Raw genomic sequence first — 22,722 nt, forward strand, 5'->3', positions numbered from 1 at the left:
GACCCCTTTGTCTCCCTTCTTGTCACTGCTTCCTTTTTTTTTCTGAAATTGGCCCAGGCAGCCACCTGCTCAGGCACGCAAGTCTCTGAGCTGGGGCCGGGGTGGGGGGTGGAGGTGCAGGCCACCTCTGGGAGCCTGCTTAGGGGGCAGGGGGACAGAAAAGGGAGTGGACATGGTGTGCTCGGGGACCCAGTGTCGTGGGAGGGTGGGCTTAAGCACTGGCTTTCCTGCTGCCCCCGGGGCTGCCTTCTCTCCATTCCAGCCGGCTGTAGGGCTCGAAGGCAGAGGAACCAAGTCGGCAGCCACTGGACAGGTCCAGAAGGGGAGCAGCTGCCAGGCAGAGGGTGGACGGCAGGGGTGGCAGTGGAGGGGACGCCTTGGAAGAGGGCAGCGGGGTGAGGCACAGGGAGGAGTTCCTGGGGTCACCCCCAGGGGTGCCTGTGTGGCCAGAGGGCAGGCCGGGTGGGTCAGGGATCAGCGCCAGCAGGCTGGGGACCCTGGGCATGGACAGCAGGTGCCCCGGCTCCAGCAGCCGCAGGATACTGGACGTGGCGAAGGCCTTGGTGGCTGAGGACAATGTCCGCTTCTCCAGGTCTCGGCTCTGGTCTTTCTTCTGCTTGGTCCGGCGGTTCTGGAACCACACCTTCACCTGTGGGGTGGAGGGGTCAGCAGGCGAGAGCGGAAAGGAGAGGATAAAGGCAGAGGAAGGACATGGGGGTACAGGCAAGCATGAATGGAGTGAGAGGGGGCACAAGAACAAGTACCATCATTTGTCGTAGGGCAACCTTCCCACAGCAGCTGGCTCCGGGGGAACTGGCTGTCTTGGTCTCATTCCCGCTAACCACTCTGCCCAATGTCCTGCTGAAACTTCCATCAATGCCCCGAGGTTGGGCAGCTCCTTTCTAGACCAAGCGTAAGAGGTTGTTGAGGCACCTTACAAGGGCTACGCTCTCTTGGAAAGGCAGGACAAACCGGTGCAAGCTTCTGCTCCCTGAAACAGGCCCCCCTCCCCAAAGAGACTTCAGGGCCTTAGGGAGCAGTAACTTCGAAGTAGGTAGTGCCATAGCACAGTGGGGAGGGTGTTTGCCTTGTACGCAGCCAACCCAGGTTCTACCCTCGACATCCCATATGGCTCCTGAGCACCGCCAGGAGTAATTCCTGAGTGTAGAGCCAGGAGGAACCCCTAAGCATCACTGGGTGGATGACCCAAAAAGCCAAAAAAAAAATTTAAAAAAATAAGTAGGTAGTGCAGACACAAAGGAGGAGCTGGTATGGAGGGGTGCCACTATCCCTAGATGTCAGGGCTGGAGGGCAGGCCCCCTCTCACTCCTGGGGTCAGCCAGGGCTCAGCTGCTTGGGGCCATGTGCTGGGTTGTCTGGAGACTCTGCAGCGACAGCTAGGAGAGATCCCCAGGAGATGGCTCAGGCCTGCAGGACAGGAGCTGCCCCCTTGGCTAGCCCAGCCTGGACTTAATTCAGTGGGTGCCCCAGTCTCCTTCCCTCCTCTGCCCTTCAGCACCCTGCTTGCTCAGGGGACCGCTGTTGGTACTGTACCCTCAGGCTATCTCCCCAGCCCCCTCCCCGCCGCCACCACTACAAGGAGATTCAAGGCAGGCTGGAGTTCACTCAGGCTCCAAGTCATCCATGTGAGATTCAAGGGCTGAGGTAGACTCTGCCATCTGGATCTGACCTCTGGAGCACACTAGCTCAGTGATCCTGGGCATAACCTTTCCTCAGAAAATGGGAAAATGCTGAGGAAGCTCTCTGAGCTTGAGGCAGAGAATTAGTGAGTCAACTGAGCCCTGTGGTTAGTACTGAGGGCGTGACGTATCTGCCTCGGTCCTTCTCCCAGTCTAAGTTGAAGGAAGCTTTCCTCTGGTTGAGGCATGCTATTGGGAAGAGGCAACACCCTTCCGGAGTGAAGGGGGGTTGCTCTGACCTCTCTTTGGCAGAGGTTTGGGGCATACTGGAAGAAGGGAAGGTGGTGGGGGTGTAAAAAGCCCAGAATGGGGAATGTGAAATCCTTACCCAGTTGGTATCTCTCCCCTCGCCGTTGAATGGTTGAATGTCCGTCCCCAAAAGTCTGCCTCTCTCCACCCCTCCCAGCAGTCAGTTCCCACACCAGCACCCCCATTCCCCACTGCCTGTACCTTGAGAAGTCCTCCTCTCTCTCTCTTGCCCTCTCCCTCTTTCTTTCCTAGTATCCCAACCAAAATATCTGATGAATATCCCTGCTTGCCCACTGTCCTCAGTTCTATACTGATGTGTTTCTACTTTATCTACCGCTAAAGCATTTCCCCGCTGCCTGGCTGAACTTCTCCTCCATAGGACCGTACACTCCATGGAATTCCCAGGTGCCCTGCGCACTCACCTGGGTCTCGGAGAGGTTCAGCTGGCGGGCGAGCTCGGTGCGCTCACGGCCCACCACATACTGACAGCGCTGGAACTCCATCTCCAGGCGATACAGCTGCTCCGCGGTGAAAGAGGTGCGGGTCCTCTTGGGCCGGTCCAGGTCCAGTCCCTTGGGCAGGACAATTTCCCGTATGGTTCCTTTGGCATCTGTAGGGACCACGATAGGAAGTGGGTTAGTTCTCTGACTACCAACAAGAATCTCCCTAGGAGGCAGTGTGAGCTAATGGAAAGCCTCCAGTCTCCATATGGCTCTGTGACTTCTGACAAGTTGCTCATCCTCTCTGGGTCTTCCTTAAGCATCTGATGCAGTAAGGGGGTGTGTGGTGCTTACTCATGCATGCATGGGTCAACATTGCCCACAGACCATCCTGATTCACAGGCCAGGTGGTATGGGCGTAGAGGACAGTCTAGGGTTCCTAAGAGGAGTCTGAGAACCACTGCCACCATGTAAAGTTGCTGGGTTCCTCCTAATGAAAAGCGCCTACCACTGCCCACATACTTAGCTCTGAACCACAGTGTCACGGTCCTGGGTCCTGAATGGATGCCCTTCATGGGCCAACTCCAAACTCTGGGACTGACTTAAGACAAGGGCTGGGGATATAGCATAGCATCAGAACACTTGCCTTGTATACATGAGTTTGATTATAAACACCAGATATTCCCACTTCAAGAACTCAGTAACAGCAACCAAGTGTTCAAAACTATACGTTATCCTGGGGCCAGAAAAATAGTACAGCAGGTAGGGCATTTGCCTTGCATGCAGCCAATCTGGGTTTGATCTCCAGCACCCCATCTGCTTTCCTGAGTCTACCAGGAATTATTTGTGTGCAGGGCCAGGAGTAAGCTCTGAGCACCACCAATTGTGGCCCCCAAACCGACAACAACAACGACAACAAAATATTGTACGTTATCCTGGTTTTGGATGTGGCTCAGATAGAGCACTTGCTTTGCATGTGACATTCTGGGATCAATCCCTGACACCATACACACACACACACACACACACACATCATCATCATCATCATCATCATCATCATCATCATCATCATCATTATCATCATCATCTCTAACTACTGTGCAAAGATGGTCCATATTGGGGCCACATATGTTGAGGCTCAGTGATTAAAGAATTTTGTGTGAGCCATTAGAGCATGGAAGTTGGCAGCACGGTGCCCTGTACTACTTAAGACCCCAGGGTGTATATCAATAACAGCAAAGCAAAAAGAACACTAATTTACCACTGCCAGGAAGAACAATGTCCCCGTACCCTACTATCTCAGAGCAGCTCTTCCCAAGTGGCCTGATCAAGGCACCTTCCACAGCATGAGTCTCAGCTGTACCCACCAGGTGTGCACTACTGGATCGGTGATGTGGCCAGGAGGCTGGGTGTTCTGGCTGCTCACGTCCTAGGGCTAGTAGATGACCCCTCTGTTCTTGCTCCAGGATGGCACAGTTTGAAGCACCTTAATCATCCTAATGCCTGATGATGTTGGAGCTCTAATCCCCATTGTAGCACTGTAGCACTGTCCTCCCATTGTTCATCGATTTGCTCAAGCGGGTACCAGTAACATCTTACAACAAATTGTGAGACTTGTTGTTACAGTTTTTGGCATATTGAATATGTCATGGGTAGCTTGCCAGGATTTGCCGTGGGGGTGAGATACTCTTTTTTAAAATTTTTATTAGTGAAACACCATGAGGTACAGTTGTGGACTTACGAATTTTTGTGCTTGGGTTTCAGTTATACAATGATTGAGTCCCTCCACCAGCGCCCATTCTCCAACACCACTAATCCCAGTATCCCTCCTACCCCCCCCCCCCCCATTCCACTCTGCCTCTGTGGCAGTGCACTCCCTTTTGTTCTCTCTCTCCTTTTGGGTGTTGTGGTCTGCAAAAGAGGCATTGAGTGGCAAACATGTTTAGTCCATAGTCTACTTTCAACATGCATCTCCCCTCCTGGGAGGATCCTCCAAACACCCTTTATTTGGTACTCCATTCTCTATCTGAGCTGCCTTTACCCCTAGAGTGTGTGGCTGGCCTCCAAGCCATAGAGTAAACCTCCTGGTATTTATCTCGGCTGCTCTTGGGTGTTAGTCTCCTATTTTGTTACTTTATGTTCCCCAGATGAATGCAATCTATGTCTATCCCTCTCTTTCTGACTCATTTCGCTCAGCATGATACTTTCCATGTAGTACCACTTGTATGTAAATTTCATGATTTCATCCTTTCTAACAGCTACATAGTACTCCATTGTGTAGATGTACCAAGGTTTCTTTAACCAGTCATCTGTTCTCGGGCACTCAGGTTTTTTTCCAGATTCTAGCTATTGTTAAACAGAGCTGCAATGTACAAACAAGTGCAGATGTCACTTCGACTATACTTTTTTGCCTCTCCGGGGCATATTCCCAGGAGTGGTATTACTGGGTCAAATGGGAGTTCAATTTCTAATTTTTTGAGAATTGTCTATACTGTTTTCCAAAAGGGCTGAACCAGTCAGCATTCCCACCAGCAGTGAAGGAGGGTCCCTTTCTCGCCACGTCCACGCCAGCACCGGTTGCTTTTGTTCTTTTGGATGTGGCAGGCTGAAAATTTTAAGTAACTTCTTGGAGGTCATACTGTGTTTAATAAATTTGAGAAATGGAGAGTGAGGGGGGAGGAAGGGGGAGAGAGAGAGAGAAAAAGAGAGAGAGAAGTACCATCATAGAGGCAGGCTGGGCGGTGGGAGGGAACCTGGAGACACTGGTGTTGGGAAATGTACACTGGTGGAGGGATGGGTGTTGTAACACTCTATGACTGAGACCTAATCATGAACAGTTTTATAAGGGTCTATGTCACAGTGATTCTATTAAAAAATCTTGGGGAAAAAAATCTCTAGAAATACCCTTTTTGGGCTGGAGCGATAGTATAGCGGGTAGGGTGTTTGCCTTGCATCCGCTGACCCGAGTTCAATTCCCATTATCTCATATGGTTCCCTGAGCACGGCCAGGAGTAATTCTGAGAGCAAAGCCAGGAGTAACCCCTGATCGCTGGGTGTGACCCACTATCATTGTATAGCACTGTTCTCCCATTGTTCATCGATTTGCTCGAGGGACCCAATAATGTCTCCATTGTAAGACTTGTTGTTACTGTTTTTGGCATATCGAATACATCATGTATAGCTTACCAGGCTTTGCTGTGCTGGTAGGATACTCTCAGTAGTTTGCCAGGCTCTCCAAGAGGGGCGGACGAATCGAATCTGGGTCAGCCACATGCAAGGCAAACGCCCTACCCCCTGTGCTATTGCTCCAGCTCAGCGGGTAGGGTGTGACCCAAAATGCAAAAAAAAATAATAAAAAGAAGTACCCTTGGGACTGGAGCAATAACACAGAGGGTAGGGCGTTTGCCTTGCACGTGGCCGACATGGGTTCGATTCCCAGTATCCCATATGGTCCCCCAAGCACCGCCAGGAGTGATTCCTGACTGCAGAGCCAGGAGTAACCCTTGAGCATCGGCTGGGTGTGACCCAAAAAGAAAAAAAAAGAAGTACCCTTATCTTACTTTTTCAAAACCCTTTTTATGTATTTTCTCATGATTCATTGATAGGTTGTAAGGAAAAGGGTTCTAGTCAGTGGTAGGAATGGATGCTTCTGGATGGGTCCATCAGTGCTGAAGATATGTAGGAAGACAGCTGAATTTGGAGTGAACAGCTTCTGAGTCACAGAACTGATGGACCTACTTTTGGAATCCCTGCTCAGTCCTAGAGGGTGATCCTGAAATCGTGCCTTCAAATCTTCCACTAGATGATGCTTTTCTCAATCTTGGATGAAATCAGGCCTGTGCTCAGCTGAGCTGCGGCTGATTGGAACAGAGACAATTCACACTCAGACCTCCAGGGTGCGCTCGAGCTCCTCAGAGGCTCCTGGCGCTTAAATCCTGCCCCTGATCCAAGAGGTTCCTGGTCACACTTTCCCTCTGGGGAGAAGGTGAGTGTAAGGGTGGGTGGGCGTGACTATTACTCAGAGGGGGTCTTTTATCCACCACCAGGCAGATCTTTCAAGGACGCTGGGCAGAACACGCCAGATAGTTGTGGGCTCTGCACCTCAAGTGTTGGTGTGGGCCATAGGCCTTGTGCCAAGCATCCCTCACTAAAACTTTGTTCGTTCCCCAGAGCCAGGACAGGATTTATGATTTCATGAAGACTGGCCTTTTTGGATCAAATCTCACACTTCCAATTGTTTAGCTGGAATCCCTCAGTCCACGAGTGTCAGAATGTTCTTACAATATTCACGTGTTGTTACGTGCCTTGAAGTCTGGGGCTGCAGGAGGGGTGGTGGATGTGGGGGAAGAGGGTCACACCCTGTCAGAAAGTTTCTAGGAGTCCACCTGAAACCCTGAGCCTGTGCTCATCACAGAGATAAGACCATGCACTTTTATTTTATTTTATTTTTGATTTTTGGGTCACACCTGGAATTGCACAGGGGTTACTCCTGGCTCTGCACTCACAGTTTACTCCTGGCGGTGCTCAGGGGACCATATGGGATGCTGAGAATCGAACCCAGGTTGGCCGCACGCAAGGCAAATGCCCTACCCTCTGTGCTATCTCTCCAGCCCCGCACTTTTATTTTTTTCAAAAGTGCACAGCTGGGTACGGCTCACCACTCCCCACAAAGAAAAAAACATCAGGCTCACCTGTCAGATAGCAAATGTGTCTTATCAGTCACTGCTGAAGGCACATTAGAACCATGAAATATGTCTCCAAATACAGCAAAAATAAAAACTACTGCAAATGCCTAAGGCCAATGGCAACATGGTGATACCAGATCTTTCATTCATTGCAAGTAAACGACAGATGATGCAACCAATCTGGAAGAGAGTTTGGCAGTTTCTTTCTTTTTTTTTTTTCTTTTTGGTTTTTGGGTCAAACTGGCAGTGCTCAGGAATTGTACTTGGCTTTTTTTTTTTTAAGATTTTTTTATTAGTGAAACACCATGAGGTACAGTTGTAGATTTACAATTTTGTGTGCTTGGGTTTCAGTTATACAATGATCGAATACCCACCCCTCCACCAGTGCCCATTCTCCCCCACCACCGATCCCATTATCCCTCCCACCCCCCATCCTCCCCATCCCACCCTGCCTCTGTGGCAGGGCATTCCCTTTTGTTCTCTCTCTCCTTTTGGGTGCTGTGGTTTGCAAAAGAGGCATTGAGTGGCAATCATGTTCCTCTAAAGTCTACTCTCAGCATGCATCTCCCATCCTGGGAGGATCCTGCCAACACCCTTTATTTGATCCTCCCTTCTCTATCTGAGCTGCCTTTTCCCCTAGCGTGTGAGACTGGCCTCCAAACCATGGAGCAAACCTCCTGGTACTTTTCTCTGCTATTCTTGGGCGTTAGTCTCCTATTTTGTTACTTTATGTTCCCCAGATGAATGCAATCTTTCTATGTCTGTCCTTCATTTTTTTTTTTTTGCTTTTTTTGGGTCACACCTGGCGATGCACCGGGGTTACTCCTGGCTCTGCACTCAGGAGTTACTCCTGGCGGTGCTCAGGGGACCATATGGGATGCTGGGAATTGAACTCAGGTCGGCCGCGTGCAAGGCAAACGCCCTACCCATTGTGCTATCTCTCCAGCCCCGCTATGTCTGTCCCTCTTTCTGACTCATTTCACTTAGTATGATACTTTCCATATATGTAAATTTCATGACTTCATCTTTTCTAACAGTTACATAGTACTCCATTGTGTATATGTAGCAAAGTTTCTTTAACCAGTCATCTGTTCTCAGGCACTCAGGTTTTTTCCAGATTCTAGCTATTGTAAACAGAGCTGCAATGAACAAACAAGTGCAGATGTCACTTCAACTATACCTTTTTGCCTCTCTGGGATATATTCCCAGGAGTGGTATTGCTGGGTCAAATGGGAGCTCAATTTCTAATTTTTTGAGAATCGTCCATACTGTTTTCCAAAAGGGCTGAACCAGTCGGCATTCCTACAGCAATGAAGGAGGGTCCCTTTCTTGCCACATCCACGCCAACACTGGTTGCTTTTGTTCTTTTGGATGTGGGCCAGTCTCTGTGGTGTGAAATGATATCTCATTGTTGTTTTGATCTGCATCTCCCTGATGATTAATGATGTAGAGCACTTTCTCATGTGCCTTTTAGCCATTCAGTGTACTTGGCTTTTTACTCCTGGTGATGATCAGGGGACTATATGCAGTGTCAGGGATCAAATCCAGATTGGCCTATATGAAGTAAAGCACCTCAATCCCTATGTTATCTCTCTGGCCCCTTGGCAGTTTCTTTAAGAGTTAAAGATATATTTTCTGTGGAAACTGGTGACTGCACTCTTGGTTACTTAAGAGAAATGTAACTTAAGGCTCCCATCAAAATGTTTACATGAACACTCAAGATGGCTTTATGTGTAATAAAACATTTCCCCAAATCAAAAGTTTTAACCTCTGTCCATAATTGGTCATACCAAATGTGGTACAGCTGTGGGGATACTGCCCAGCAACAGTAAGAAACAACTGTTGATTGACATGACAAGTCACATGACAATGTTGAGGGGGACAACATGGTGCCAGGGATAGGACTGGGGCCTCCTGTATGTGAGCATATGCTTAGCCCATTGAGGTAGTTCTCCATTCTCAACTTCCTGAGTTTGATAATGTGAAAGATATCATGATGGGGAGTAATTAATGATGGATGGACATACGAGACCTGGATGTATTTACTTTACAACTTCTTATTAGTCTAGAATCATTAAAAATAAGAAATGTACAATAATAGGCAGCACATTTTAAAGGTAGAATGATACTTTATTATAAAAATGAACAAAACCTTTAGTGCAAATAATAAAATATTTCCCCAAAGTGTTTATGTTCTACTCTTGGTTTATAAGATGATTTTGTGTCTTTGTGTGTCCATTTCCAGTGAAGCTTGGGGCCACTTGAGTCACACCCCTCATTACTCTGGAGCCACTTAGAGGAATCCAACCCAGGCCTCAAACATGCAAGGCATGTGCTCTACAACTTAAGCTATATTCTCAGCCTCTGTAAGATAAATTTTTGGTTTGGGGGAGGCTAAACCCAGTTATTCTCAGATCTTACTCCAGGCTCTGAGCTCAGAGTCCACTCCTTGAGAGGGTTTGAGGGACTATATGGGGTGTTGGGTATTGAACCAAGTCAGCTGCATGTAAGGCAAGAGCTTTACCCACTATACTATCGCTTTGGGCTGTGTAAGATGATTTTAAATGGCACATCAGTAAACATTTGTCATTTCAAAAATTATGCACTTATTTTAATCTACTAGAAAAAAACATTTAATCTGATTGCATATGCTTAGAATAAGCCTAAAGTAGGTATTTAATTTTAAAATGTATTATGCTAAATATTAAACAAGTGAAACATAAACATAAAAGACATTGTGAAGATGCTATTTTGATAAAATATTGGAAAACAATGGAATAAAGACTACACATACAAATACACATACTGGTATTTGTACAATAATGCAATCTGTGATAAAGCATCCTAACCAGAAAAAACCTCATCTAGCCAATAAGTGGGGGTGGGTAATAAGTGGCTAGAAATGATTTGTTTGGAATAAAACTAAGTTAGTTCTCTATCTCATATCATAAATTACTATCTCACACCATAAATTAAATAAATAGAAGACAAATCATAGACTATAAATACTTTTAAAAAGTGACATAGAAAATATCCAGAGTATATAAAATGAAATTATAAATAAATCAAGAGAAAGAAATAATCTCATAGAAAAAATAATCAAGTAATTTCTCTGGGCCATCTACAGAAAAAGGTACTCAAATGGTTAGGAAACATCTGAAAAGATGAGCACAGCTGCGAGTAATCAGGATAATGCAAGTTCAACCAGCATCAGATAATCATTTACCTTGGTAAGACTGGAAGGACATTACTGGATGATTACTAAGACAATGACACCCTGGACGGGAAGCCACACTGTCCATATCCCTGTTTATGGTTGTAGTACCCAGATTGTTACATCCTTTAAGACTGCATTGCTCAGGACTAAAGATGGATGAAACTTTTGTTCCAGTAATTGTATTTTAGTATTTTTCTAATCCAGAAAAACACAGGTTCATGTGCTCCAATGTTTATATGTGGCAATTTGCTCTCACTATTGTTTAAAATGTTGAAAATTGAAAACATCCTTAATGTTCCTCACAAGAGAAATGGCTTGATACATTATGCTGTACTGAAACTATTCTCTCTCACTCATTTTTTTTTGGCTTTTGGAATCACACTTGGTGATTCACAGGGGTTACTCTTGGCTCTGCACTCAGGAATCTCTGCTGGCAGTGCTAAGGTGACCATATGAATACCGGGGGGTCAAATTTGGGTGAGCTGCGTACAAATCAAATGTCCTACCCATTGTAGTATTGTTCCAGCCTCCAAACTATTCATTTTTAAGACAAAGTATTATGTAGAAATTAAACAGAATGAGGACATATATGTTAATTATTCTTAAGTTAAAGAAAGTAAATTATAGAACATGTACAATATTATCCCATTTATGTAAATAAACCAACATCTATATTTAACCATACAACATATATTTAACAAGTACCTATTATGTTCCAAATACTATTCTAGGGTCTAGGCTATGAAAATGAACAAAATTAACAAGCTTCCTATTCCAGATGACTTTGTATTAGAGTGAGAGGGACAAATAATAAACGTAAAACTAGGGACTGGGTTGGAGATGGAGAGAAAGTATAGTGGGAGGATGCTTGCCTTGCGTTTGGTTCACCTGGATTCAATCCCCAGCATTCCATGAAAATGCTTGGGCCTAACTGTAATGAGTCTCTTACTTTGCTGCCCTTGGGTTGATGAACCCTAGGTATATGGAGCTTTTGTATATTTGATAATAGTAGCTATGATCAGAACCAAATATCAGCCCCTCTTGGCACTTTCCAGATAGACCCCCCTTGGAGCCTTTGGAAATTTACTCTTAGAACCAGTAATTTGTTTCACAACCAATTATTAAAATTGACAAAAGTTACTGATTTTTATTTATGCTTCTTTATTTGGATTTTGGAGTTACAAAAAGACATGATCATTAAAAACATAACATTTGGACAAAAATAATTTACTTCATATAACATGCAAAAATAAAACCATTGGGGCTGGAGCAATAGCACAGCGGGTAGGACACTTGCCTTGCATGTGGCCGACCCAGGTTCGATTCCCAGCATCCCATATGGCCCCCCCACACACCTCCAGGAGTAATTCCTGAGTGCATGAGCCAGGAATCACTGTGAATCACTGGGTATGACCCAAAAAGCAAAAATATAAATAAAATAAAATAAAACCATCTATGCATCTTGGGATATAGTTGAATTATATGGGGAAAGTAAAGAGATTTCTACCTCCCCCACTTTTTTGTGGTGCTGAAACCAAATCTAGTCCTTCCAGGCATACAACTATCTGTTGAGCTACATCCTACTGAGCTTTTTACTCTCACATGATATACCAAAACATTAATTTTTTATAGATTTTTTTTACTTCAGTAAACAAAAGATCAATGAAAAGACAAAGTGTAGGGCCAGAGAGATAGCACAAAGGTTAAGAGATAGTACAAGGCGAGCTTGCACACGGTCGACCCCAGTTTGATTCTTGGCATATCACATGGTATCTTGACCCTGCCATGAGTGATCCCTGAGCACAGAGCCAGAGTAAACCCTGAGCATTACGAGGTGTGGCCTCAAAATGAATAGATAAATGACAAGTTGTAAACTCAAAGTATTGTATCACATACTAAAAATGGTGGGCTACTCCCCATAATACAGGGATTGTACAAATCAAGAAGGAAAGGAATATTTGAAAATTTAAAATTGTCAAAGAATAGTAATTCATAAAAGACAGCAGAAGAAACACAACTGACCAGTTTGCACAACTCCAATAATAATAATAATAATAATAATTAATAATAATAATAAACAGTTCTATTGCCGAGACAGGGTGGGAGAAATAATACAGTTGGTAGGGCACTTACCTTGCACACCGCTGATCTGGGTTCAAACCCCAGGAACCCATATGGGTCTCCGAGCCCCACAAGGAGTGATACCTGACCACAGAGCCAGGAGTAAGCCAGGCTTGACCCCAAAATTAAAAAAATATATCAATTGCCAAAAATATCTCACTTATCACATACAAGATTGGTAAAGATTTAAAACAGATACACAATGTCCAACATGGGGAGAGTGAAAAGGTGGGAACCTAAGTTGCTAACCCCCCACCCAGCTTGCCCAAAGAATAATTTGACATTATCGATCAAGATATTGTATATAAATTATGATAGCGAGATTTTGAGAATTGGATAAACGGGCACTGTCATTGCCTTTTTAGTTTTGTTTTGGTGGTGGGTGCCACAGAATGGAGGGTGCTTAAGTATTATCTTTGGAATTACAAACAGATGGTCTTTGCCCCACTAACCCACTTTTAATAACTTTTTTGACAGATATGCCTATTCATGTGGAAAGGACCAAGGAAAAGAAATTTTGCAGCACTAATGTTGAAGGAAGAAGCTAGGTGTTTACCATAGCTTACATAAGATACATCATGGTCTGTATAGTATATATTAGTGGAACATTATGTATTGTAAAATAAACCAAAAAAAAAAAATACCACTGAGTTCTGGGACCCAAGTGATGGGGCAGAGGGTAGGGCACTTACCTTGGACACAACTGACCCATGTTTGATCCCGACCACCACATATGGTCCCCCAGCAATCTCCCAGGAGTGAACTCAGAGCCTGGAGTGAGCCCTGAGCACCGCCTGGAGTGACTTCACAACAACAGACAGAAACAACTGAGATCTTATTTACCCCTTGGATAGGGATGGGAGAATCTTACAAGCATTGCTAGGTCCTGGCTGTCCTCCAAGCCTGGCTTCCTCGCTTGTAGGAAGTTCTTTATATCCCAAGATATATTGATAAGTGAAAACTGCAAGTTGTCCCCATATGAATACAAGAGAAAAGAGGAAAAAATCTCTCCCTAAATGAATACAAGATAAAAGAGAAAAAAGAATATTGCTGTACTGATTTACATAACATAAAAGTTACATGAAAGAATGTACTAGAAATTCTAGAAAAATGGCAAAAATTACTGCGTTGGAATGGGAGGGACTTGGCAGACTGCAGACACGTGTGGAAGATTTTTTTTTTACTGTGTATTTTAAACAACTACTGCTAAGACTACCTTTATGAAATCTTAATCATATGAATTAATGACTTTTTTCAAAATTAAACATTTTTTTAAATTAGTGCATTAACCCTTGGAAGCAGATAATCCTTGTCGCTAGGAATTTATCACACCTGAACAACCAAACAAGTGCGAAAGATCCATCGTGTTGGGGGTGGGGGCTCATTTCTCAGAATTTGCATTACAGAAAATTAAGCGGGACTTAGGGGAACTCCGTTCTTCTCAACTAAAGCGAAATAATTGTGCTAAAAAAAACTGATCCTTTTATTTATTTTTAAAAGAAAAGGTAAATTACAAACCAGCCCCTGAGCGGGATTGCTCTTTTGTCAATATTTGTATCGGAGCGTGGATGAATCTCCAGGAAGGACGCTCCCCTGAGATCGCCGGCTATTTCTGGGTCCCTTTGGCTGCTTCCGAGTTTAGTTTTTAAAATTCTCTCGCCTTAAAACCTTGAGTGTGTATTTCTTTCTTAATTTAAACCTTTAAGTACTTGTCTACTTCACCAGTGGGTCTTCCACCGGACCCTGCCTGGTCCCAGCTGCTGGGCGGTGGACGCGTAGAGCGCGGGAGACGCAAACCACGAACAAAGAATGACTTCAGTCGCTGGGTCCTTTCAACTGCAACAGGGACTGGAGGCGTGACCCAACCGGGAAGAAGGGTGTTAGATAGATCTATTTATTTCTCTCCACCCCCGGACGCCGTCCCGGACTGGTTTTGCCGGTGAAGCTTCGCGCCAAGCAGCGGGAGCGGGGAGACCCAGTGCTCGGCACAGCGCGCGCTCTTCGAGCAGCACAGCTCAGCTCCGGCCGTGCGCGCTGCCTCTTCTGGTCCGCGGTGGCGATGCTGGCTTCTGCTCCCAGTAACAAAACCACATCGTAGGTTTCTCGAACGTTATGTATACGAGGGGTCCCCAAGGTTGTGACTGCACAAAATTCCATAGCCATGTATGTATGATACAGTCCACTTTGTATTTTAGCAACTATTCTGTTTCTTTGTTTCTAGTTTTGGAGCTATGGCTCAGGAGTGTTGGGGGCTGCTCCCGGCTAGGTGCTTGGGATGGCTCCATTGTGGTGGTTCAGGAACCAGGCCCCATGGGGGATCCTATTAAAAGCCAGTCTATTTTCTGGGACCATTACTAGCTCACTTAAGGAACCGAAAAATCACATGAAAAGCAGGACCTTTTTGTGGGCACTGCAGACCCTCTACATAGTGAAAGGCCTCCAACATGGATGGTTTTGTCACCTTTCATTCATTCAACAAGTAATTGCCTACTGTTTGCTCTATTGAGAGAGTGTGTGGATTTGGTGAGCAGTGATAACTCCTTCTTGGCTCCCCAGGGTCAAAAGAATCTGGGTCTGGAGGAGGCAGGGGGATAAGAGCAATAGTAAGGTAGGGTGTTTGCCCGGCACAGGGCCCAACTTGGGTTTGATCCCCAGCATCCCATATGGTTCCCCAAGCCCAGCCAGGGGCGATCCCTGAACACAGAGCCAGGAGTAAGCTGTGAGAACATCTGGGTGTGGCCAGAAAGCAAAAACAAAAGACTGGGTTTTTTTTTTTTTTTTTTTTTTTTTTTTTTTTTGCTTTTTGGGTCACACCTGGCGATGCACAGGGGTTACTCCTGGCTCTGCACTCAGGGGACCACATGGGATGCTGGGAATCAAACCCGGAAAACGCCCTACCCGCTGTGCTATCTCTCCAGCCCCAAGACTCTGGGTCTTAAGCACTGCTGAGGGAATGGGGTTCGAGGGAATGGGATGGATAGAGAGAGGCAGGCACTTGGGTACAGGGTATGTGTTGGAATACGGTATGAAAGAAATCCTATCATTAAACAGTATTGTAAATCATGGTGAACAAAATAATTTTTAAAAAGAGTCTGAGTCTGGATATGGGTTTTCTTTGACCTCAGAGCTTCCATGGTTGGTCCTTGCCACCTAGAGTCAGCTACGGAGGTGGATCAGATCAAGAACTTGTATCTATGAACCAGAGTCTGTTTTGGGGTGGGAAGCTGAGAGCCGGAAGCCTGGCAAGAAGGGTCAGGCAGTGAGTAGATGCTCACTAATGTGTGTAGAACTAAAGAGGGGGCAGGCCAACATCCAGGTGTTGAGGGGACACAGGACAGATGCCTCTTGAGGGGCACTAGACCTTATAATTTGGAGATGGTCACCTTCCCACAATCCAACAAAGCCCTCCATCTTTCCGGTTCTACCACATTGCTATCCACATTGCTTGCCTGGCACTGCCATCCCTTTCTGTGTCTGATGCCACACAGGCAACCCACCAGCCAAAAATAAGAGAGTTGCTAAGGGCAAGCCATCATCTCTGAGTTTAGCATCTGGTGGGCAGGAATCAATGCCTGTAACTAGTTCCCTGCATTTGGAGGAGAGTCTACTCTACTTGCTTTATTTTATATGATGGGAGCAGAAAATAGGCAAAACTCACGTACATTATATCCCACTTTGTTATCTTTATAGCCTCTGTATGAGGTCACTAAAGAAATGGTACAGAGCCAACAGCACCTACAGATGCTCACCCCAGAATAGGTGCGCAAAGGGCTCAAATCCACTTGGTGCCAACTGACCTGGGCCAGGCACATGTGCTGATGTCTCCTTCCTTCCCTTAGCTTCCAGGAGGTCCTGGACTCAGCTGGACTGTGCATCCCTGGCTGACTCTATCACTGGCATTGGGCGTGGGTTGGGAGGGGGAGGATTGTGAGGGAGGGGTGAAGTGAGGGTTGCTGGAAGATCTGATGCATGCCATGTACAAATGGGTTCTGTGATCCAAGCAACCACAGGGAGGGGAGGGGGCAGAAATTATGTGAGAAAGGAACTAGCCATTAAGTATCTCTCTTTGTTGTTCTCTGGAAATGAAAATTGTACGGGCACATCAACAAGAGGAGGGGCTGGAGCCATAACACAGTGGGTAGGGCATTTGCCTTGCATGCGGCCAACCCGGGTTCAATTCCCCAGCATCTCATATGGTCCCCTGTACACTGCCAGGAATAATTCCTGAGTGCTGAGCCTGGAGTAACCCTTGATATCGCTGGGTGTGACCCAAAAATCTAAAAAAAAAAAAAAAAATCAAAACCCAAAACAAACAAACAAAAAAAATCAGTAAGAGGATATATTTGATTGCCAGTCTCCTTTTTGTGTGTTTGTGTCTGTGTGTGTGTATTTGTAGTGGAAAGAGAAAATAAAGGGAAAAGCCAAAATGATAGAGTCCCCCTTAGACAGCAGATGAGAATAAAGAGTCCCGCTGGAAAAATCAAAGCAAAAGGAAAAAATTTAAATATGAAACCAATCAAACTAAAGAAAACCAACATTCTTACAAGTCCCAAAATAAAGATATAAAATATAAACAAAAATAACAAAGTGCAGGGGCTAGAGAGAGTATAGTGAGCAAGGACTGGCCTTGAACGCTGCCAACCTGAGTTTCCCTCAGCACTGCAAGGAGTGGCAGGGGGAAAAAAACATCTTTCAACTGCTGCCTGGGAAACTGGTCCTGGATTACTGCCTCTATTTACAGACTCGGATGTAGAAGCGATAAATTCCGCTGTCAGCGGAGGGCCCACAAGCCAAAACTCAACAATCCAGAGCTCAGTTTGATACAAATACTCTGCTCAGCAACCCAGGTCCTCCTCAAAACAACCTCCAATGACTCTACTTCGACATTGGGGTGAAGTGTGAAGGGTTAGGAATCTGGTGCAAGTAGCTGCTGGAAATTCAAGTTCGTTAAACCGAAATGTGGAGCGGGGCGGGTTGGCGCAGGCTCCCAGCTCTCCCTCAGGAAGCAGCAGTCGGGGTCGCCGGCCACCTTGCCGTATTTATGCTGCTCTGGGTGTACTTACGTGGCTCAATTCTGCCCCTCAGGTTCTCAGAGGTGCTGCAGAGCTGCCCGTCACCCCCCAGCCCTAGACAGAATTGTCCTTCTGATCATCCAGGGGCCGCATCCCGGGTCCATGCTCCCAATCCCCGGCCTCGCGGCCCCGCAATGAACACTCCAATGAGGCCAGAGGCCGCTGGGGACCGCAGCCATTCCTTGGCCCAGGCATGATGCAGATATTCTGTCCTCCTGCTCTGGACAGACCGGAAGGCGCGGGGCCAGGCTCCCAGCGAGTGTGGCCGGCCTCGCCCCTCTGGAGCGCGCTTGCCGCCTCCTCCTCCCCGAGCTAGGCAGCAGCAGCGGCGCACGGTCCTCCGCAGTGCGATGTGGCCTGAATGGGGTTTTACGACCCACTATCGGAAAAGGGTCTCTCCGGAAGAGCAGGGACCGGAGTCAAGCTGTGATTTGCGAAAATTCACTGGGTTAGGAGACGCTCTCAGACGCCCATCCTCTGCTCCAGGGCCTGTTTAATCCCGACGCTTGGGAAATCAGCTCCACCGCGCTGAGTGTGCTGGTGTAAACGCTGAGTGCCAGCCAGACTACAGATTGGGGTCGGGGCTGTCCCATTTTGCAACTGGGGGACTGATTCCAGGGTTCCGCAGAGAGATCTGTATGACTGGATGCCACTGCAGAGCCATTGGTGGGGAGGAACAAGTCCCCAGGCCCTGATCGGACTGTCCAGTTCTGGTGGAAGGCTTGGCTTGATGCCCTGCTCTGGGCAGTGAGTCTGTGGTGCGCCCCCGCGATCGGGGACGTGGGAGATTGTCAGTCCTTGTGTGCCACACCAGGCACCTCCATTTTGAGGCTGGGGACGCAGCAAGGTCGCCTCCCTAACTCAGAGCCTGGCACTCCCTAGCGGCAGCCGGAAGCTGGAGGGATTGGTGGAGAGCGGGTTCTTGGAAGAGGGTTGGAGGAGGTGGTGCTGAGCCCCCTCTTATCTACCCCATTTAGGCCCCTGGGCCTCGCACATGCCTGACAGGCTCAGCCTTTTCGTGCAAGCCACAAAGGGGTCCATGGGAGAGAGGGTCCTGAGTTGGTAAAGGAGGCCCACAGCCTCACATACCAGCACCCCCTTTTCAGTCCAAGAATACTTTATAGAGACCCTGCTGAGCATTTTCAGGGTTTTATTTGGTTCATTTTTTTTTTGAGGGGTAAGTAGGGGAAGTTTGGACCACATCTGTCAGTGCTCAGTGCTCACTCCTGGCTCTGCACTCAAAGATCATTGGTGCTGGGATTGAACCTGGGTCAGTGGCTTACAAAGCAAGCGCCTTACCCTTATCTCTCCTGCACTATCTGCAGTTTATAGACATCCTCTCTGCCCTTTGGTGCAGCCCTACAAAATGAGCGCTATGGGTTCATGTGTATACATGAGCAAACTGAGGCACGGGAAAGAAAGAAACCATTTTAACACAAAGGGCTTCAAGGCCACTCTTCAAAACAACGTTGCTTATTTTCAGCACCTATGCTTTCCTCTTACTGCCCCGTGCCTGGAACATCCCCAACAGAACTGTGACCCTGGAGGCAAGTGCAACCTGGAAAGAGGTAGAAAGATGTAGGGGTGGGGGTGGGTGGGAGGGGAGGGCTTTCCTCCAGAATACTCACTCCACCAGCAGCCTGACTGATGTGAAGGTAATGCTACTCTTTATCTTTTTCAAAATGTTTCCTCAGAATGGCCTTTAGGAGAATGTGTCCTCAGATCAAGGGTAAAATGCACCTTGGCTGAGGGTGTCCTGGAACCAAGGTGCACAGCCTTGGCATCAGTGTGAGATCTCCCATTTGTTAATCTCTACCTCCCAGTGACAGGGAGGCATATGGGTGACCCAGACTAGGAGGAATTCTTGAAGAATGACACCCCAGGTTTCTTAGTCCCTTAGCAATCTGCCCAAATTGAAATGAGAATGGGCAAAGGTTGAAGAATCTTTCTTTCTTTCTTTCTTTCTTTCTTTCTTTTTCTTTGTCACACCTAGAGATGCTCAGAGGTTACTCCTGGCTCTGCACTCAGGAATTACTCCTGGAGGTCCTCAGGGGATCATATGGGGTGCCGGAGTTGGGCGCTTGCAAGGTGAACGTCCTATCCGCTGTACTATCACTCTGGGCAGCAACACATTTCCCTGCTTAATTGCCAATACTTCTAATTATATAGTACAAGAAAACCATGTTGTATTTATAAAAGTGCACTTCCCAGGGCCAGAGAGATAGTACAGCAGGTAAGGCACCTTCCTTGCATGGAGCTGACTATGGTTTGCTCTCCAGCACTTCAAGCACCGCTCGGAATGATCCCTGATTACAGAGTCAGGAGTAGCCCCTGGGCACTGTATCAATGGTTGTGGTCCACTCCACCTGCAAATACACTTCCTGACAAAGAGTTGGAGCTCATTTCTCCCAGGCTGAGGGGTTCCCCACTCCCTACCACCTGGTGGAGGATAAGATTTGACTGACTTCCTATGGGGCTGTTCCTTTGCATTTACCGGTATCCACAAGCAATATGTACTTGTCATAGTGCAGAGTGGTAGAGGGCAGGACACAGAATTCACAAGTGCCTGGGCAGAAAGAGGGGTGTCAGGTAGTGAATGTCACAAGCATGGTCTTGGGGTCCTTTAATTAGGGTGTATGCAAGCTTAGGGGTCTGATCTCCTTTACTGGGAGCCCTGCTATTTCCCTTCCTGAATTCCCACCTGGTTGCTAATGCTCCCAGAGAACCCACAGTCTAAGGTACAGGGTGTGTATGATTTACCTCAGGTGGGGGCTGTGATTCCTACTGCGGCCCCCATGCCTTGGCAGGCAATGGCCTAGACTAAGGGGTCCATGGCCATCTCCGCCACACCAGGGTTCCTGCATCATGAAGACCTTCACCCTGGGCTGCTCCATGCTCCAACACGTCCAGCTGGCGATGCCAAAGCCACCCATACTCCACCAGGTCCTAGAGCTCCAGTCTGCGGGTGGGGGAGCCCCATCTCCCACACACCCTGGGCTCCTCGAGCCAGCAGCGCTTGACGGTTCCTTTTCCCAGGACGGAGGCTGATGTGGGTCCTTTCATGGAGGGGGTCTGTCAGCCGCGCGCCGAGCTAGGGACACGGCATAAACACAGGCCACGGGCGGACGCCGGCGCTGGCCTCCGGGTCGCAGTCCTGGGGTTCGGGATGGCGGCGGGAACGTAGCTCTGGTTTAGGGGCACACTGGGATTGCCTTTCTCCGCCCGGCGCGGGAATTTGGGGGCTCGGCGACCCTCCGCCAGGCAACGTTGGGATGGGGGGGTGGGGAAAGGCGCGCGCGCAGTCCAGGGGCTCCGGCAGGAGCGGAGCGGGCAACGGGATGGAGAAAAGTGGCCGAGAGAAAGGACAAGGATCAGGCTTCGGGGAGCAGCGCGGACGGCCAGGCCGGGGGAAGGCCGCGCTGCCGAGCGAGAAGACAGGGCCCTGGTGGGAACCGAGCGAGTGGGATCGGCCGGCTGCACCCCCCCCTCCGGGCGAAACAATGGGGACGGCCCAAGGGGACCGGCAGGGGCGCGTGGACCCGCTGAGTTCAGCCTTGCGCCCCCGCCTCAAGCCCCAGCCGGTGGTCACCGACGCGGGTTCCTCCACTTCCCGGCCTGTCCAAGCGCCCCGATGCTTTTCTGCGCATCAGCCGCGAGGGACTATAGGGGCCCCAGGGTCCCGGCGCCCGCACTCCCATGCCTGTCCCCGCCACAGTAACCGCCTGAGACGCATCTGGGCTGAGCGACTGACGAGCGCGAGGCAGAGAAATGCCCATCTCTCCACTCGCAGTGGCCGCTTTGTCCCCCGCACTCGGCTCGGTGTCCAGCACACAATAGACGCTGGGAATAAATAAGCTCCGCGGAATGAATGACTGACGGAAGCTGAAAGCGTGAACGTGGGGAGCGCCAGCGGGAGATGCAGGCGGCCGCAGGCCGAGCCCCGTTGGTCGGGGGACCCCCGCGGCGCCCTCTTACCTCGCACCAGAATGCGGCGGCAGTGGTCGGTCTCGTGCACTTCGTGATGCCCAGCGCACTCAGCGCCGCTCTCCGACGTCCCGGTGAAGTCCCTCCCGCTATGTCCCCTCGTTCCGCCGCGGTGCCCGCTACAGTGCCCGCCGCGGTCGCGCTCGGCACCCCCATCACCCATACCGGCCTCCGCCACCGCCTGCGCCTCAGCGCGAGCCGCAGGGGCTCCCCGGCCCGCGGGGCCCAGGCTCGGCTCCTCCCCCAGACCCCGCCCCGCGTACGGCTCCTCCCCGCCTCCTGATTGGGCCCCAGGCGGGGTTCCAGGGCGCTCGGCGACGCTGAGAGTCTCGGCCCCCACCGGCAAGGGGCGGGGAGGGGGGAGCAACCCACCCTTAGCCTAGCTGGAGGGAACCGGATGGGGGCGTCCCTAGGGCGCTGCTTGGCCTCCCCTAGAGTTGATCAACTCCATCCAACTTCCAGCCTATCCCCCCACCTCCAGCCCCCACCCCCTCAATCTCCGCTTCTGTGTCCCCGTGAAAGCACAGCTCGGGGAGGGGCTCTCTCTGGCTGTTTTCAGCGGGAACCAGGACCCAAGTGCGCCAGCAGAGTGATCCCCGCGACACCAAGCAGAGAAACCAGAGGTTGGCCTTGTTCTGGGTGGGGTACTGGAAGCGGGGGCGGGAGGTAAGCCTGGGGTTCAGCGCTTCACGCCCCCTTCCCCACTCTTCCCCACACCCGCACCCCTGAGCGCGCTCCCAAAGGTCCTCTGCGCGGTACTGGGCGAGCAGTTCCGAGAAGGATCGGAGCCCCGAGGAGAGGGCAAGGAGTGGGGACGGGGTGTCGGGCTGGCGCGCGGCTAGGGAACCGACGAGCGCACAGACCGCTGAGTCCGAGGGCGAGAGGGGAGAGCGGGGGCAGAAGCGCGGTTCCGTAGAGAACCCCCCATACAGAGTCAGCACCCTAGACAGAGGCGGCCAGTGGGCCTTTCCCGGCACCCTGCGCCCTGCGGAGCTCCCTTCGATCGCGGCGCTGTCTCGATCTTGCCTCCCTGCGCTGCGGAGCGGGGAAGCGGGGCCCTAAGTGCCGCAGGGAGGCGGGTGGGGTCTCGCAGCCCAGCTTGGGCTTTCCCCGCCGGAGTTGAGCGCCTAGCTCACAGGTCCCCCCACCTCCTTCGTGAGGTTAACCTGGACTAGTTTCTCCAGGGAGAGGACAGGCCCGGCTCGCCCTTCCCGGGATGCAGAAAGATGGAGACCCAGGCGGCGACGTGCCTGC

General features: G+C 49.1%; 1 protein-coding gene across 1 annotated transcript; it reads right to left on the bottom strand.

Annotated features, from left to right (window-relative positions):
• Positions 1–211: 211 nt before the first annotated feature.
• Positions 212–21,631, bottom strand: VAX2 (ventral anterior homeobox 2). Its single transcript, XM_056126524.1, has 3 exons — positions 21,460–21,631; positions 2,372–2,559; positions 212–649 (listed from the first exon to the last, which is right to left on the bottom strand). Exons 1-3 carry the CDS (start codon positions 21,629–21,631, stop codon positions 212–214), a joined length of 798 nt encoding a protein of 265 aa, XP_055982499.1.
• Between the last annotated feature and the right edge of the window lie 1,091 nt (positions 21,632–22,722).

Source organism: Sorex fumeus, unplaced genomic scaffold, assembly GCF_029834395.1.
Source record: "Sorex fumeus unplaced genomic scaffold, SorFum_2.1 ptg000006l, whole genome shotgun sequence".
Lineage (NCBI taxonomy): Eukaryota > Metazoa > Chordata > Mammalia > Eulipotyphla > Soricidae > Sorex > Sorex fumeus.